This window comes from Elgaria multicarinata, chromosome 8 (assembly GCF_023053635.1).
Source record: "Elgaria multicarinata webbii isolate HBS135686 ecotype San Diego chromosome 8, rElgMul1.1.pri, whole genome shotgun sequence".
Classification (NCBI taxonomy): domain Eukaryota; kingdom Metazoa; phylum Chordata; class Lepidosauria; order Squamata; family Anguidae; genus Elgaria; species Elgaria multicarinata.
This window is the reverse complement of record NC_086178.1, coordinates 2,347,956-2,367,117: the sequence shown is the minus strand read 5'-3', so window position 1 is coordinate 2,367,117 and position 19,162 is coordinate 2,347,956. Positions and strand designations below refer to the sequence as shown.

The following is a 19,162-nucleotide window of genomic DNA, read 5'->3' as shown; positions in this document are numbered from 1 at the left end:
ATAGACTTTGTTTTATTACTGCTCCACAGGCTCATTCGGCCTCGCTTTCGGATGAAAGGCGAGCCCTGACAGCAGCCGGCACACCACTGCTAGCGCCTCCTCTGAGATCGGCCCAGCTTTTTAGCAGCCTGAAGCTGAAACAGCCCTAACGTCATTGGGATCCGGGGATTGCGGTGCATCGTAGGGGGGGGGGAGAAAGAATGGCAGCTGCCTTCATTGGGGGGCTTGAAAAAGATGGCAAAGCGGGTGTGTAACAAGCAAAGAAAGAGCAGCAGGGAAGGACTTTGACCTCCATCAGAGGAGTGTTTAATTGCACCCTCGTTACCGGGCACTCACGGATTTTTGCGGGTCCCTCTCATGACGTAATTTGCCTCCTGCATGCCCCTTCTAGCCTTCTTTATGCGACAACAAAACAAAACAAAACCATTTCAGAGCTTCATCACACAGGGGAAAATCGCATTTGCCTTACGTCACTTCCTCGCCCACGCATTTGTCCCTCACTACTTCCTCTTTTGAAAAAGGAAGTAAACAACGTGCACGTGATGTATTCAGTGGGCTGTTTTGGTCCCACTGCTTCTCCTGCACACAGCAGGAGATAGCGGCAAACTTCCGTCTTTAAAAATATGTCAGACTTAGCGGGGTGCTTTTTTGTCATGTGAAGAAGGCTAGAAGAGGCGGGAGGCAGACGACGTTGTGAGAAGGACCTGCGAAAATCTGTGAGTGCCCAGTAATGAGCGTGCAATAAAACACTCGTCTGATGGAGCTCCCAGTAAGGCCGACTTATTTTTGAAGATGGAAGTTGCCGCAATCTCCTGCTGTGTGCAGGAGAAGCAGCAGCGGCCCACTGAATAGGCCATGTGCATGTTGTTTACTTCCTCTTTCAAAAGAGGAAGTAATGAGGGACAAATGCGTGGGTGGAGAAGCAACAGTAAGGAAAAACGATTTCCCCCCATGTGATAATGCTCATTGTTCCTGGGGACATTGAGAGCTTTCTTCACCAGGTAAGGGGGAAGGTGTTTAGCCAATGTGTCCTTGGCTACCAAATGTTTCCCAAGTGGCTCCAGCAACCAGCTGGCCAGGTCCTCAGAGTATGCCAGGAGAACTCAGTTTTCGCAGCATGAATTAACCCCCCCCCCCAAAAAAATTATTTATTTAATTTATTTATTGCATTTCTATACCGCCCAATAGCCGGAGCTCTCTGGGCGGTTTACAAAAATTAAAAACATTCAAAGTATAAAACAACAGTATAAAACCATACTATAAAATACAATATAAAAGCGCAACCAGATAAAAACAGCAGCAATGCAAAATTACAAATTTAAAACAAGTTAAAATGTATTTATAGACTGTTAAAATGCTGGGAGAATAAAAAGGTCTTCACCTGGCGTCTAAAAGCATATAATGTAGGTGCCAAGCGAACCTCCTTAGGGAGCTCATTCCACAGCCGGGGTGCCACAGCAGAGAAGGCCCTGCTCCTGGTAGCCACCTGCCTCACTTCCTTTGGCAGGGGCTCGCGGAGAAGGACCCCTGAGGATGACCTTAGGGTCCGGGCAGGTACATACGGGAGGAGGCGTTCCTTCAGACAGCCTGTCCCCAAGCCGTTTAGGGCTTTCAATGTTAATACCAGCACTTTGAATCGGGCCCGGACCTGGAGTTTGCATTCAAAATGCAAAGATTGGGTTGCAAGGGGGCAGCTCTCCCTTTTGCAACCAAAAGGGAAGCAGCATTTTGCCCCCTTGTGGCCAGAAGGAGAGGAAGAGCTAAAACTTTCCATCTGGCTTGTCAATTGGAGGTGACAGTTATTGACACACTGTATTGATTTTTTTATTATTTGATACATAAACAAGCAGTCCACATTCTCCTTCTCCCTCTGTGTCCCACACATTTACCTCTTCATTTATACACACAAGTGTTTTTTTAAAAATAATCATAATCATAATGTATAGAGTTAAACAAACATACAAAACAGAAGAAGAAAACCTATACGTACATGTATAAAAATATTATCTGCAGTATTTCTACACACTCTCCTGTGGTCATGTGCAGTTGATGGTTTCCTCCTGGAAAAGAGCATCCTCAGGAGGGCATTTTAATCTCCCCCCCTCCCTCTGCTTTGTAATGGATGAAGCAAATACCTGGCTTTTAAAATATTTTGTTTTGTTTGCTTGCTGTATTTATATCCCACTGAGTTTCATGGCTGAGTGGGGACTAGAACCCAGGTCTTCCAAATCCCAGTCCAATACTCTAACCACTACACCACACTGCCTCTTTTTATGAGGAGGGTGAGGATTACTTTTAAACACAATTCATTTGCAAACGTGTCTTGCACACTTATTGTGTTGGCTGGCACACCATCCTTGTCAGGTTGGTCACTCGACGTTAGTGCTGTGCTGAAAATTTCTCTCACAATTTTTATTATTATTATTTTCATTCAATTTGATAGAAAAGAAAGTCAAATAAGAAAATATTGGAGAAATTCTCACGGATTGGGTTTGGGTACCTTATGCTTAGGGTGACCCTATGAAAAGGAGGACAGGGCTCCTGTATCTTTAACAGTTGCATAGAAAAGGGAATTTCAGCAGGTGTCATTTGTATGCATGCAGCACCTGGTGAAATCCCTTCTTCATCACAACAGTTAAAGCTGCAGGAGCTGTACTGCAGCTATTCTGTGACTGGATTAAAAAGGGGGCAGAGCACCTGCAGCTTTAACTGTGGTGATGAAGAGGAAATTTCACCAGGTTCCCCATATATACAAATGACATCTGCTGACATTCCCTTTTTAATACAACTGTTAAAGATACAGGAGCTCTGTCCTCCTTTTCATATGGTCACCCTAGCTTATCTTACTTATGAGGTGTGCATGAGTGTCCTGCCTTTCAGTATACAGTTGCTTCTCTGACTGATTATATTTATTTATTTATTACATTTTATACCGCCCAAAAGCTGAAGCTCTCTGGGCAGTATTGGGTCAAGGAGGTTATAACTTTGTAATGATTTTTTTTACATTTCCCCCCTTAAACCCATTTCCGGGTATGCAAAGGATCTAGCCGCCCGGTAACAACAACAATGGCGACAGCTTAGCACTGTAGGGGATAATTGGAGGTTAACAGGTACATGGGATGAAGCTCAATGACACCTGCTGAAACTCCCTTTTCTATGCAAGTGTGAGAGACACAGGAGCCCTGTCCTCCTTGCCATATTGATAGCCAAAGTGGGTCCATCTTTGCTTAAACTGCATTGTCTTTTGGGTATGTTGACCGAGTCAGTGACGTTTTTCTGCCTAGGTTCATATTAAGATGTGCTTATCTGTACCAAAGGAATACTATGAAGCCTGGTACAGTATCTAGAGTTGCTAATGAGCAGACATTCCAGTGCTGCCTTATCAAAGACCATGTCATTGCAGTTAATCAATCCAATGATTCAGTGCACCTAGCTCAAACCGACTCCAGCCAAGGCATCTGGCTTCACTCAAGATGGAGCATCACGTAGTTAGAGATGTCAGTTAAGAATCGCTTTGTCCGTTTGCCTATATAATGGAGGAGCTCGTAAGCTCTAGGAGTAGCTCCTCTCGGCACGAGCTAAGAGAGAGCTCACGCGATGAGCTGAATTGTATTATTCGAATAAAACAGCTTTGGACTGGTCTGAAGTTTCTGTGCCTCTTAGGCCGTTGCTAGACGAGGAGTTAGCGCAGTGTGAGGCCCGGTCTCCCTCCTGTGCATCCAGATGATGCACAGGGGATTCCAGGGTCAGGCCGGGCTAACGCCGCCTTTAACCCGGCATAAGCAGATTCGCTTATGGCCCGGTTTTTCCGCAGCCCCGGCCTGAGGACGGGGCTGCAGAAGGTCTAGCAGGGTCCGTGGCTTTTCCCGGCTGCTCGCTTATTCACGAGTAGCCGGAAGAAGCCACAGACTGGGCACAGCGCTCATAGGAGCGCTGTGCCCATCGGGCCGGGGGGGGGGAATCATGGGTGGGGGAGATAGGGGCCGGGGGAAAGGCTGGACCCGGCAGAAGAGGGGGGAAGAAGGATGGGCATGGGCATGGCGGGGGAAAGAAGGACGGGGGACAGGGCATCGGGCATGGGGGGGAAATAAGGACGGGCACGGGCATGGGCATGGCGGGGGAAAGAAAGTCGGGGGACAGGGCATCGGGCATGGGGGAAAGAAGAACGGGCATGGGCATGGCGGGGGAAAGAAGGATGGGTGACAGGGCATCAGGCATGGGGGGAAGAAGGACGGGGGACAGGGCATGGGGGGAAGAAGGACGGGCACAGGCATGGCGGGGGAAAGGACGGGGGACAGGGCATTGGGCATGGGAGGAAGAAGGACGGGCACGGGCATGGCGAGGAAAAGAAGGGTGGGGGACAGGGCATCAGGCATGGGGGGAAGAAGGACGGGGGACAGGGCATCAGGCATGTGAGGGAAGAAGGACGGGGGACAGGGCATCGGGCATGGGGGGAAGAAGGACGGGCACAGGCATGGCGGGGGAAAGAAGGACGGGGGACAGGGCATCGGGCATGGGGGGAAGGACGGGCACGGGCATGGCGAGGGAAAGAAGGGTGGGGGACAGGGCATCGGGCATGGGGGGGAAGAAGGACAGGCACGGGCATGGCGGGGGAAAGAAGGATGGGGGACAGGGCATCGGGCATGCGGAGGGGAAGAAGGACGGGGGACAAGGTGCTCTCTTGCACATATGGCTCTTTAAGGTTTGAAGAAAATGGCGGACGCGATGGGGCTTCCCCTTGCCCCGTCGTGTCTTACATGAGGAAAAGGGTGACGGCACGCACTAGTTGCAGCGCGCGGTCACCCCAACTCCTGGCTGGATTATCAGGTAGGTCTAGCAAGGCCCTTAGTGGGACAATTGGTCCGTCCTCCTAGGGGAATGACCCCGGTTTTGGGGCAACAATATGGTCACCCTAGGTCACCTGAACATAGAAGTATGGCTGAAACAGACCTGGGGGGTGGGAGAATCCCAGCCCTTCACAGGCAGGAATTGCAAAGGAAACAAAAGCTAAATACTAGAGGCAATTTTATTTTTTCCTCCTAGCCTTGTGTGTGTGTCCTCCGCCCCATCGTATCCGATCAACAGCCCCGGAGCGGAGGTCACACTGAGGAAGAGTGGCTGGCCCAGGTCACCCAGGAAGCCTCGTGGCAAAGCCTAGATGGAATCGGGGCCTCTATTCACTGCGCCTCCTTCTGCCACTTGAGTTCTGGCAAGTGCGGTTCAAATCAAGCCCTATTCATCCTCCCCCAGCTCTTACTGAAGTTGGGTCTTTGTGCCTGAGATTCGCTCCCTTGAGTGATTGGCTGCTTCATAACCAAGGCAACATTCAATGGAAATGACAGACCCGGAGAAGATCTCCATTCCTGCAAGGAGAGGTTTAGCATTCTCTTAGGATTTTCAATCAGAGTCAGAACTAGCTTTTTAAAGTGGAACACACACACACACACACACACACACAATCTGGCTCTTCTCCCATCGCAGCTCATAACTTAGGAAATCATGTCCAGAGTAGGTTCATTAAGGATGAATGATGCAAAGAAGTCAAGAGCAGCGACGTCTCCATTGCCCGGCTGCCGCTTTTCATAGAATCATAGAATAGTTGGAAGGGGCCTACAAGGCCATCGAGTGCAACCCCCTGCTCAATGCAGGGATCCATGTACATGGAGTTCCCAGGTAGTCACCCTTCCAGAAACTGACCAGGCCTAGACCTGCTTAGCTTCATCAAGGTTGCAGCATCCCATGCCATCACACCAAATAAGCTTTTTGCAACCACTGGCTCCGTTTCCCAGTCAACGGTGGTTCTGAGTTCCACAAAGGGACCGTTCCTGATGGTCCCTCTCAGGATTCAAATCTCTTACAGGTCCAACAGCGGGAAAGACCTGGGCCACAGACACAGCACAAAGGGCCCCCTATCTTTCCCTCATGAGCAGAAGAGTAGCCAGATGTTGGGGGACAATTTCGGTCCAAAGAAACTCCTCCACCGCTTATCCCAGATGCATTTGAGGGGGGTGAGGGGGAGACAGAGGTCTAGCCCTGCATCTCTGCTGTGCAACCCATCTACTTTGGAGGAGGAGAAGGATGCTTGAATGCCTGGATTAACCAGTGGGTTAAGGGGGTGGCAAACCCTGGCTCCCCATCTCAGGGAGCCCCCCCAGCTAGCCCCGCTATCAAATTAAGAAAGAGCCAGAGACTGACTTCTCTGTGTGTGTGTGTGTGTGTGTGTGTGTGTGTGTGTGTGTGTGTGTGTGTGAGAGAGAGAGAGAGAGAGAGAGAGAGAGAGAGAGAGAGAGAGAGAGAGAGAGAGAATTTCAGCAGGTGTCATTGGTTTGCAGGATGTACCAGGTGAAATCCCCTCTTCATCACAAAAGTTAAAGCCACAGCTACACTACAGTGACTAGATACAAAAGAGGGCAGGCCTCCTGCAGCTTTCACTGTTGCGATGAAGAGGGGATTTCACCAGGTGCTGCAGGCATACCAATGACCCCTGCTGAAATCCCCTTTGCTATACAACCGTTAAAGGTACAGGAGCCCTGTCCTCCTTTCCATAGGGTCACTCTAATCCTGGGGAACCCTGAGCTAAAATCAGGAGCCGTGGTGGCCATTCCGCTCAGCTTCAAGCTGGGGGGGGGGGGGGAACGGGACCCGTCCTTTGTCTGTTTGCAGCGCTGGACTCCGACCCATTTCTGAAATTATGCGGCTTCCATGAGATAACCTTGCTTGTAACCAGCGGCGCTCACCTGCTCGGGAGGAGGAGGAGGAGGAGGAGGAGACACCGATGCTGGTGTTGCACATCCTGCCCGCTCTCGACAGCTCTCTCGCTTATTATCCAGAGGTGCCTCGGCAAGCCTGGGCAAGAAGCCAGGGCTGCTTCGGAGTCTCATCTCCACAGGTCGACCCGTCTTGCATATCTGCTCTCCTCTCAGATCGGATCCCTCCACGTCAGCAATAACTGACAAGGTGGTCCTGGAAGCTCTTTTTTGTTGTGTGTGTGTGGGGGGGGGGGAGGTTGGGCCTGCCGAAGTGGCTGCTGTCGCCATCTGGCAACCGAATTGCTCTGTCGGCATTTGGCAGCGTCCTGCTGCTCCAACACGAAGCGTTCCGCAGGGGGAGAGCTTGGGCTCCGTGCAAAAAGCTTTTTGGCCTCCGCTTTGTAAGCTGTAAGCCAAAGGGGGGGGGACTTGGACCAGGGGGCCAAATCCAGCCCTCCTGGGGCTGCCCAGAAGGTCTGCTCCGCTTGCTTCTGCTGCTGCATTCCCAGAGTTTGGGTCCCTGGCTTATCATGGGAAAACTCCCTGACTGTTAGAGCAGTAGACAATGGAACCAGTGACCTAGGGAGGCTGTGAGCTCTCCCGCACTAGAGGCCTTCAAGAGGCAGCTGGACAACCATCTGTCAGGGATGCTTTAGAGTGGATTCCTGCATCGAGCAGGGGGTTGGACTCCATGGCCTTCTAGGCCCCTTCCAACTCTGCTATTCTATGATTCTATGTTAAGCCTGGAGAAGAGAAGATTGAGGGGAGACATGAGAGCACTCTTCAAATACTTAAAAGGTTGTCACACAGAGGAGGGCCAGGATCTCTTCTTGATCTTCCCAGAGTGCAGGACACGGAATAACGGGCTCAAGTTAAAGGAAGCCAGATTCCAGCTGGACCTCAGGAAAAACTTCCTGACTGTTAGAGCAGTACGACAATGGAACCAGTTACCTAGGGAGGTGGTGGGTTCTCCCACGCTAGAGGCCTTCAAGAGGCAGCTGGACAACCATCTGTCAGGGATGCTTTAGAGTGGATTCCTGCATCGAGCAGGGGGTTGGACTCGATGGCCTTCTAGGCCCCTTCCAACTCTGCTATTCTATGATTCTATGTTAAGCCTGGAGAAGAGAAGATTGAGGGGAGACATGAGAGCACTCTTCAAATACTTAAAAGGTTGTCACACAGAGGAGGGCCAGGATCTCTTCTTGATCTTCCCAGAGTGCAGGACACGGAATAACGGGCTCAAGTTAAAGGAAGCCAGATTCCAGCTGGACCTCAGGAAAAACTTCCTGACTGTTAGAGCAGTATGACAATGGAACCAGTTACCTAGGGAGGTGGTGGGTTCTCCCACGCTAGAGGCCTTCAAGAGGCAGCTGGACAAGCATCTGTCGGGGATGCTGTAGGGTGGATTCCTGCATTGAGCAGGGGGTTGGACTCGATGGCCTTGTAGGCCCCTTCCAACTCTGCTATTCTATGATTCTATGATTCTATGAATCAGTCCCTTCAGCCAAACCAGTAAATGGTTCCTTGGCATGATCCAGCGGCCTGTTACTGGGCACAGAGGCTCTGTGGCTGGAGGCTGGTGGTGACTCCAATGTCAGTGGGGTTGTGAATCCGTTCTGGGTTTAAGTCTGAACCAGTCTTTAGAGTTCTGACTGGTTCTGCCTATCAGCTTCAGCTGATACGCCAGCTGCACCCCTTCTTAAAGTCAGAAGACCTAAAGACGATTGTGCACGCACTGGTAACCTCAAGGCTCGACTTCTGCAATGCGCTGTACATAGGGCTACCATTGTACCTAGTTCGGAAACTTCAACTAGTTCAAAATATGGCAGCCAGGTTGGTCACCGGTACATCTAGGGGTGAGCATATTACCCCAACATTAAAATCACTTCACTGGCTGCCGATTAGTTTCCGGGCAAAGTACAACGTGTTGGTCATTACTTTAAAAGCCCTACATGGTTTGGGTCCAGGTTACTTGCGGGATCGCCTTTGCCCATACAGTCCGCCCCGCACACTCAGGTCCTCGGGGGCGAACTTACTTCAGTCAGCTAAAACTAGGCTGACATCAGTTTCCCAGAGGACCTTTTCTTCTGTTGCCCCCAGATTATGGAACGGCCTGCCGGAGGAGATTTGTAATATTAACTCCCTCTGTGATTTTAAGGCAGCTTTGAAAACTAGTCTTTTCCAGCAAGCCTACCCAGATTAATGTAAAATCAAGAATTTTAAAGATGTGTTGATTCCTGCACTAATGTTGTTCCCCGCCTCGATCCAAAGGGAGAGGCGGGTAAGAAATAAATATAATAATAATAATAATAATAATAATAATAATAATAATAATAATAATAATAATAATAATAATAATATTATTATTATTATTATTATTTTCACCACACCACAGGCTCTGATGATGCAAACACAGTCCCCACCCCCAGACCTGGGAACTCTGTGCATGCTGCAATGCATCCAGTTGGAGCCAAAGGTTTGCACACAGAAGCAACTTCTTTTCCAATCCCCAATCATTTTTTGTTCACGAAATAGGTCAAAATTTCTTTATTGTTTCGGGCGTCTCTCTCTCTCCCTCCGTCCACGCCAAGCACTCTAGCGAGGCTGCCTACTGAGGTAAGTCTGAGACCACCCCCTTCGTAGGCCCTGAGGCTGAACAGCTCCCTTGCTTCATGACCTCTTCGTAGGAGGGAGGTGGCCCACTCCCCACCATCATGTCAAAGCTGGAATCAGAAGAGTCCCAATCAGGGTTCTGGAGGTGGGGATGGATTTTGGGCAGTGTCCACAGGGCAGCGTCATTCTCTGGGAAGACAAGAAAGACGTTTCCATGGTAACTTTAGAAAGCAACCTATCAAACCCTGCAAGCTCCCTTATTATAACAGGTGAGATGCTTTGTCCATCTACCACCAAATTGTCTACTGACCGGCCGTGGCTCTCCAGGGTCTCAGGTCTCTCTCCACACCTCCTACCTGATACCACTTTAACTGGAGATGTTGAGGACAGAACTTGGGACCACTTTCTCCATGCAAAGCCCTGAGCTACAGTCCCTCCCGATAGGTTCAGCTGGAGGTGGCAGGATACAGGCAGTGTAGACTTCTGTTTTGGACTACTATCTTAAAGAGAACAAAATCATCCAAATTTGGATCAAGCTTGATAAACGTAGCTGTTGCATCTTTGACATTCCTTGTCATACTTTGAATGGTTTTAATTTTTGTGAACCACCCAGACAGCTCCAGCTATTGGGCGGTATAGAAATGCAATAAATAAATAAATAATAAATAACTAAATTGTGAAGACAGTTCCCTGAACAACAATGATGTGGGAGATTCAGGACTGATAAAAGGATGGACTTCTTCACACAGCGCATAGTTAAACTATGGAATTCACTGCCACAACATGTGAAGATGGCCACCAATTTGGATGGCTTTAAAAAGGGGTTGGATAAATTCCTGGAGGAGAACGCTATCAATGGCTGCTAGCCCTGATGACTATGTCCTACCTCTAGTATCAGAAGCAGTAAGCCTATATGCAGCAGTTGCTGGGGAACATGGGTGGGAGGGTGCTGTTGCACCCATGTCCTGCTTGTGGGTTCCTGGTCAACAGCTGGTTGGCCACTGTGTGAACAGAGTCCTGGACTAGATGGACCCTTGGTCTGATCCAGCAAGAGGGATCTTCTTAGATTTAGCCTTTATACAAAAGGTTCCAGATGTTGTAACCTTTCCACATATGGAAGTTACTCTATGGTGTACAGATGCAGTAAGCCTATGTACACCTATGTACACCAATTGCTGAGGAAGGTGGGGGGATGCTGTTGCATGTGTGTCCTGCTTGTGGGCCTCCTGTCCACTGCTGGTTGGCCACTGTGTGAACAGAATGCTGGACTATGTGGACCCTTGGTCAGATCCATCATGGCTCTTCTGGTGTTCTTATGAACTCCAAAACTGGGTCATTTTAGTGTCCTTTTTCTGCACCTTTTTTCCATCTCTACAATATCGTTTTTATGGGTGGTGACCAGAACTGGTGGAACCAGAACTCCCTTCACCTTCTCATATAGAATCTTTCCCAAAGGAGGCAACTCTTCACCCACCCACTGGAGCACAGGAGGAGTTACTCAGAACTTGAGTGGGGTGGGTCATAGAGTGCCAGTCTTAGACTAGGGAGCCCTGGGTTCAAATCCATGTCGCAGTGTTATCAAACGACATGCATGTATGAATTAGCATTTAGCAGTGCTGACTGATGTTTCTCTTGATACAGCCCAACAGTTCCAGATCGCTTTGTCCCAGAAATGGTCCTTTTTGGAAAAACTCATATCCCCGTCTCCTTTGTGTGCGGAGTGAGTATTCATTACTTCATTTAGGATTTTTCATCAAGTCTTCTGATTGAGCCAAGGCGAGATGCAGCTGCTCTCTCTGCACCTAGATTGGAAACTCACCATATATGGAATCGGCGTCGCTGAGAGCGAAGACGGTGAGCGTGCGCGGAGCGCGAGGGAAGAGCCCCCGCCTTTTGAGCCACCACTGGAGACAGCAGACGACTGCGCAGGAGAGGATCGCGACAAGGAAGAGAGACACGCAGAACCTGATGAAAAGAAACGTCCATAAAACTGGGCACCAAGCCAGACCTCCAGGAGAGGATGTGGGGCTCATGAAGAGGAAGGCAAGTGGGTGGATTGGTTGGACATGTGGCTGGTTTTGGTGAAGGTGGCATGGGAGGATGCGCTCCAGAGAACGTCACTTTACATCTTGGTGTTTGATTAGGTCCAATTAACATGGGGGGGGGGGTTGAACCTGTTTCAGACCGAGGGCTGAATTCCATTTTGGAGAAGGTTTTGAGGGGCATTAGGGGGAAGGGGCCAAATACCCCCAAATGCCAGGCTATCTGAAGGAACGCCTCCTCCCATATGTACCTGCCTGGACCCTAAGGTCATCCTCAGGGGTCCTTCTCCGTGAGTCCCTGACAAAAGAAGTGAGGCAGGTGGCTACCAGGAGCAGGGCCTTCTCTGCTGTGGCACCCTGGCTGTGGAATAAGCTCCCTAAGGAGGTTCGCCTGGCACCTACATTATATTCTTTCAGATGCCAGGTGAAGACCTTTTTGTTCTCTCAGCATTTAAACAGTCTATAAATTTAATTATAAATTTGCTGTTTTAAATTTGTATTTTAAATTTGTATTTCTGCACTGCTGCTGATTTTATCCTGGTTGTGCTTTTATATTGTATTTTATATCATGTTTATACTTTGAACGGTTTAAGTTTTTGTAAACCACCCAGAGAGCTTCAGCTATTGGGCCAAATAAATAAATAGATGAAATATCTTAGTTTAAAGCTCTTACTGCTGATAACGAAGGAGAACATTTCAACCTTTTGGAATAGGGGAAACTGTGCAAAAGCCAGGAAACGATCCGTGGTGTGTGTGTGGTCATCAGGGCCCATGTCAAGGGTAGATATGATCAGGCACCCACTGAGGGGCCCCACTCCAGCAGGGGCTCATGACACAGGATTCCCCCGGACCTGCTTCTCCTCTACACCATTGCAACCTGCTTGTTTGCCTCCATCTTGCTCTGGCCCAGGCAATGGTGGTGGTGATAAGGAGAAGCAGGAGAAGCTATGAGCTGCCTGCTCACTCTCTGTCAAGCAAGTGGTAGCAATGACAAGAGAGGGGAGGAGGAGGAGGAGGAGGAAGAGGAGGAGCAAGTCAGTGTCAGTGAGAAGAAGGAAAACCCACTGAGGACAGTGGCCAACCAAGGGTGACTTGTCAAGAGCCCTGAAGAATCATAGAATAGCAGAGTTGGAAGGGGCCTACAAGGCCATCGAGTCCAACCCCCTGCTCAATGCAGGAATACACCCTAAAGCATCCCTGACAGATGTTTGTCCAGCAGCCTCTTGAATGACTCTAGTGTGGGAGAGCCCACAACCTCCCTAGGTAATTGATTCCATTGGCGTACTGCTCTAACAGTCAGGAAGTTTTTCCTGATGTCCAGCTGGAATCTGGCTTCCTGTAACTTGAGCCCGTTATTCCGTGTCCTGCACTCTGGGAGGATTGAGAAGAGATCCTGGCCCGCCTCTGTGTGACAACCTTTGAAGTATTTGAAGAGTGCTCTCATGTCTCCCCTCAATCTTCTCTTCTCCATGCTAAACATGCCCAGTTCTTTCAGTCTCTCTTCATAGGGCTTTGTTTCCAGACCCCTGATCATGCTGGTTTAAAATGGCACTGCTGGCCATCTGTAGAAGTCCAGAAGGCTGGATTGTGACCCCAGGAGGTATGGATTTGATCCCTGGTCCTGAAGTTCTGCACCCCTGAATTAAAACATCACAAAGTAGTGGATGCCATGTTAGTGGGTCCTAGTAATAAATTGGATTCTCGTCCATGAAAGCTTCTGCCATAATATATGGGTTAGTCTTTGCAGTGCCAGAAGACCACACCTAACAGAGTGACCCTGGGTGGATGTCCAGGAAGCCAAAAAAAACCAGAGGGAAGCTGATGGAAAAGCCTCTATGTCTTCTGTTCAGAGAGTAGGAGAAGTTAAGTAGCCTGAATCCAGTTAATCTCCTGCCAGGTGCAAAACATATTTCAGGTGGCACCCAGGGCTATTTGAATGGAGGAGCTGCCTTTGAAAACAGAAATGCTAGCTAAAGCTAGTCAAAAAAGATCCCAGCTATTTTCGTAAGGCAGACCCCAAAACAACCATCGGCTTCAGGTACAGAATGTGTCTAACTAGAAAGGGGAGAAATCTATTTATATAAGCTTTCATTAATTCTGCCTCCAAAGAAGATTTGGTACTCACCAGATATACCAGGCACTGAAGCTCTGCTCTTCATAACCAATGCAGCTGAAAATTAAAATAATAGCAGTAGTGCACTGAAAGGAGATATTTGTGCTTTCTCAGTAGGTGTGCAAACTCACGGTGCACTAGAATTTGCCCCAACCCACCCCTTTCAGAAATGTGTTGCTGTATTTACCATATGATACTGAAGGCTTAATATCCTTCAATTGGAAGAAAAGTTGAACCTGGACTAAAACTGGCCCCCAACTCAGTAAATAACACCCCACTCTCAGTTGTTCCACTAACATAAAATCCAGAACATTTAAACAACCTGATCCCAAGAGAAAAGTAATGAGGTGGAGAATTGACTCACCTCTCCGCAGGTTCACATTCTACCGCTGAACTTGCTGGCTGAAATGTACATAGAACATGAAGAATCAAGATGAGGAGGAGGAGGGGGAGAAGAAGAAGAAGAAGAGGAGGAGGAGGAGGAGGAGGAGGAGGAGGAGGAGGAAGAAGACGACTCTCTCTCCCAGTTCCATGGGATGGGGGCAGATTCTGCTCTCCAGAGTGACAGAGCGAACAGGGCTCCTCTTTTCACACCATAAACCACAAGGAAGATCCAGCAGAGAGAAGCACACAATTGTGTGGAGGAGATGTTCAGGTGGACTTGGCTTTTGCATAGGAATAGGCTCGTATTGCCTCCGACTCTCATGTCCACCTGGAGATCCTGGCGCATGGGAACAGCCAAAAGTTGCAAACAACTTTTGCCTGAGGGAAAATACGAGGTGAATTTTGGAGCGCCCTGTTCCCTGCAAAGCATAGCCAGGGTGAACACTGAAGGAAGCTAGTTGAAGCTGGTAAGATGAGCCAAATGTCTTGGTTTCCCCCTGAAACTTCACCAGAATTCCCAGGCTCCCCCCCCCCCGCCCCCGCTGCCTCTACCTTCTTCTGCTCCAACCACTGATGCATGTCATGGCTGCACGCGAGTGTTTTAGCTTGCTGAATCAAACATCTCCTTATGTTCATTCTATGTGTAGCATTATTATTATTATTATTATTATTATTATTATTATTATTATTATTATTATTATTATTATTTCTACTGCTTTGTCATCCTGCTCTACAGACAATTGTTGCCACCCAAAGTGCCTAGTTAACTTATGGAATTTACTGCCAGGAGATGTGCTGATTGCCTCTGGCAAATAGCTTCATCACACCCGTGTTATACTGTGCAATCACTGCGAATTGCGTGCAAAGGACTCCGATGTTTTCCAGTTTATAATCTGCTTTTAGTGTGAAGTACTCCCATGCATCCTGCTTTATAATTGTGCTTCTTAGCCAAAAGAACCAACGTATTTTGGATTCCTTTAAGAATGAAACTTTTGTTGTTCTCCGAGCGGCCACTGGGGGCGCTGGAGGATGATTTGATATTTTTAAACTGCAAATTAAACAAATGCTTACATCTGTGTACGTTTTGAAGATAAAGACATTAAAATTGGCAGAGTAATAGATATTAAGGAGGGCTTTCAGCATACCAAAATTGAATCAGATTGGGTCATCCGTTGACTTTTTAATGATTTTTTATAGGCATGTGCTCCACTCCAATTAGAAGCGCAGAAGCAGGAGCGAATTGGCCTGCTCCGCCTTGCCCAGAGGTGGAGTAGAAGTGGACCGCGGGCCCCTAGAATCAAGGCGAAGAGAAGCACCCATTTTTCAGAGCTCCTCTTTCAGGCGGACTGCCCCGATCGCCATCTTGAAACATTTCACCCATAGGATTGCATTGCGGAAAAGAAAGGGGGATAACTGTGTTGTTTTTGAAGCTATCATTCTGAAAATTCTTGTGCTCAGAGAGTCGTGGATGGGGGTCATTTTGAGACTACTCTCAGCTCTCTGCGTGGTGCGGGTTGCACGCTAGAATTTTTTTAAAAAACGGCAGGAAATACCTTTTTTGAAGGGCTGAGGGGCAGAGTCAACTCCCGGTCATTATCACATGATCCCAAAGTTGGAGGAGGGGATAGGCAAAATGGGTAACTTGGGATTCTGGGAAACTTCTCTTTCTTAGTCTGAACGGACTTTTCCCAGTGTTTTTTAAAACAGTAGCCCCACCAAATGCACAAACACAACCTGAAATCATATACTAAGCCAATAATAAGAGATAGAAACACAGCACTGCTACCCACCCTAACCTTGGGGAACAACTGAAAAGTTGTGGTGCAAGGGGATGAGCTCCCCAGGGCATGCCATGTGGACGTGCCCCCACTCTCTCCTGTATTTGGGGGGCTATCACAGCCCTCCAAAGAGAGTAACCCGGTGGAGCAATGCCTATCATGAGTTGAAGTGAGCGTTTACTTCTTAGTGGTGGAGCAATGTCTTTCATGAGTTGAACTGACAGTGTTGCTTCTTAAAAGACTGGTCACTAGGACCAGTCAAATTGGCAGCTGCTTCCCCCTCCCCCGGGCACATCCCCCTATTACTGGTAAAAGACAGATATAGCCTTTTTAAAAAAGTTCTTCTTGTTGTTTATTCAGCAACACTGCTGCTTTTAATTCCACCCCTCCTTTGTTTATTTATTTATTTATTTATTTATTCCATTTTATATGCATTACTGGCTTATCCTTGGCTCACTTCCTTATGCCCCCAGAAATGTCTGCTGCCTGCCTGCCTTCCCTCCCTCCTCCCCTGCCCGCCTCGCAGGGATGTTGTGTGTGTCTGGCTTTGACTCAGGGGAGAAGTCCTTCCTGCGCTCAAGTTAGACTTTTGGAAGTTCCAAATCCATTTTTCAAGTGTGGAAGAAGATTTCATAGGTTTATCTCTACTCCCCAATTCATGGCATGTTGGGATTTCCTTTGAAATGGCCCCATTGAGATGTCTGCAGGTTTAAGCCCCGCCAAAACTCAGGGGATGATGGGACTGCCTTGAGTCTTGGCGTGCGTGTATCCCTGAATAAGCTTTCATGGTGGCGAGTTTGAGATTTTTAACGTGCAAATTGACGGAGCTATGGAAAGGGGTGTGAATGGGGTGCCCGATTTTCATAAATTCCCCAAAAATCAGGGGATGATGGGACTGCCTTGAGTCTTGGCGTGCGTATGTATCCCTGGACAAGCTATCATGGTGGCGAGTTTGAGATTTTTAACGTGCAAATTGACGGAGCTATGGAAAGGGGTGTGAATGGGGTGCCCGATTTTCATAAATTCCCCAAAAATCAGGGGATGATGGGATTGCCTTGAGTCTTGGCGTGCGTGTTTATACCCCCATGAGGTGTCATGGTGCCAAACTTGAGGTTTCTAACTTTCACAGAAAAAAAGTTGTATACTTTTTTAGCTTAATGCAAGCCTATGGGGGGGGGGAAACGGAGCTCCGATCCGGATCCGGAGCTCCGAGCGGAACGGAGCGGACATAGGCGGAGCGGGGGCGGGGCGGAGCAGGCCGATCTGCAAATCGCGGATCTGGAAGAGAAGCGGAGCGGGGGGTCCGTGCACACCCCTAATTTTTTACATTTCCCCCCTTAAACCCTTTTCCTGGTATGCAAAGGATTTTAGGAGCGCCGCCGCCCAGGGTGTGATTTAGCTAACAACAACAACAACAACAACAGCTTTACGCTATGGGGATAATTCGAGGGAAACGGGTACGTGGGATGAAGCTCTTAGATGTCTGAATATTAGACATATCCATCAACTGTCTCCTAGCTGGCCAGACGTTCAATCCTGCTGCAGAGAAGAGCAGAGCAGCCGGACTGTTCAATCACCTCTGCTGAGAGACCAGCTGATTTTGGCCCACCCTCAACTTTAACCCAGCATTTCCAGCTGGTCACTGTAACACCAGCTGCCGGGCGCTAGACTTTCTTGTTCTTTCCCACAAGGAACTGTCTAGATACAGTTTTAATCCTGCTGACTATTTTATGCAGCATTTATGATGTTGTAGCTTTTCATTTATTATTTAAAAACACACATTCCTTTTGGTATATTAGCCTGAGAATATGATGGAAGGGCAATAGAAAAGTATTTCTAATGAACAGACAAACAAACACGACCCAGGCAAGGACCCTTTGGGGCCTGGTTCTCTCTTTCCAGGGAGGGTTACAGCTGCTACCCCAGCCTCCGGCGGTGAAGGACATGGCCTCCAGTGACAATGCTGGATCAAGCAGAACTCTTCAGCTGCAGACCAGGGCTTTAAGGGCAGGGTGTTGACCCTCTTGCCCTTGGGGCAAATTTAGCCCAGCTGTGGTCCCAATCCGGTCCTCTGGGGTTCCCCAGATGGCCATACTCTCTTTCCTTTGATGGTTTAGTATTTTCCTGGCTTGCGCCTGCTTTCCCCCCATTCTAAAAGGCTGAAACACGTCTCCTAGGGATTCATTCCTGGCAGCTTTCAGCTGCAATCTGCTGGTGTTTTGGCTCCTCCCCTTTTTGTCTTTTGCTCCACCCACCACGGAGTGCAGCCTCCAAGAACTTCTTTGAAACAGAATTGGGCCCTTGGGTTGAAAGAGGTTCAACAGCCCTGCTTTAGGGGAACTGCAACCTCAAACACTGCAGGTTGAATGCCATCTCCCTAGTGAGGGTCCGACAAGCCACCAACACCTCTTACCTAGGAGAGCTAAATGGGACCTACAGGCACAGAGGCAGGGTGCTGGGGAGAAAGAACAGCCTGTGGGAAAGCTATGACCATGTCTTGCTTAGAATCATAGAATAGTAGAGTTGGAAGGGGCCTAAAAGGCCATTGAGTCCAACCCCCCACTCAACGCAGGAATCCACCCTAAAGAATCCCTGACAGATGGTTGTCCAGCTGCCTCTTGAAGGCCTCTAGTGTGGGAGAGCCCACAACCTCCCTAGGTACCTTGTGCCATTATCGTACTGCTCTAACAGTCAGGAAGTTTTTCCTGATGTTCAGCCAGAATCTGGCTTCCTGTAACTTGAGCCCATTATTCCATGTCCTGCACTCAGTGATGATTGAGAAGAGATCTGAAAGGTTGTCCCTGTGTGACAACTTTTCAAGTCCTTGAAGAGTGCTATCCTGCCTCAATCTTCTCTTCTCCAGGCTAAACATGCCCAGTTCTTTCAGTCTCTCCTCATAGGGCTTTGTTTCCAGACCCCTGATCATCCTGGTTGCCCTCCTCTGAACACGCTCCAGCTTGTCTGTGTCCTTCTTGAAGTGTGGTGCCCAAAACTGGACGCAGTCCTCAAGATGAGGCCTAACCAGTGCCGAACAGAGAGGAACCAATACCTCGCACGATTTGGAAGCTATACTTCTATTAATGCAGCCCAAAATAGCATTTGCTTTTTTTGCAGCCACATCACACTGTTGGCACCAATTCAGCTTGTGATCTACAACAATTCCAGTGCCCTCCTCTGAACACGCTCCAGCTTGTCTGAGTTGGTACAGGGCTGCTTTTTTGTTGTTGTTTATTTGTTCAGTCACTTCCGACTCTTCGTGACTTCATGGACCAGCCCATGCCAGAGTTTTCTGTCCGCTGTCGGCACCCCCAGCTCCCCCAAGGTCAAGTCTGTCACCTCCAGAATATCATCCATCCATCTTGCCCTTGGTCGGCCCCTCTTCCTTTTGCCTTCCACTTTCCCTAGCATCAGCCTCTTCCCCAGGGTATCCTGTCTTCTCATTATGTGGCCAAAGTACTTCAGTTTTGCCTTTAATACCATTCC

General features: G+C 48.6%; 1 protein-coding gene across 1 annotated transcript in view; it reads right to left on the bottom strand.

Annotated features, from left to right (window-relative positions):
- Positions 1–9,357: 9,357 nt before the first annotated feature.
- The window catches only part of TMEM207 (transmembrane protein 207), a 30,237-nt gene continuing 20,432 nt past the window's right edge, over positions 9,358–19,162 (bottom strand). Inside the window, exons 3-5 of the mRNA XM_063131750.1 lie at positions 13,530–13,574; positions 11,182–11,327; positions 9,358–9,551 (exon numbers count right to left, since the gene is read on the bottom strand). Of these exons, the coding sequence (XP_062987820.1) occupies positions 9,358–9,551; positions 11,182–11,327; positions 13,530–13,574 (385 nt within the window). The remainder of the gene's footprint in view (positions 9,552–11,181; positions 11,328–13,529; positions 13,575–19,162) is intronic.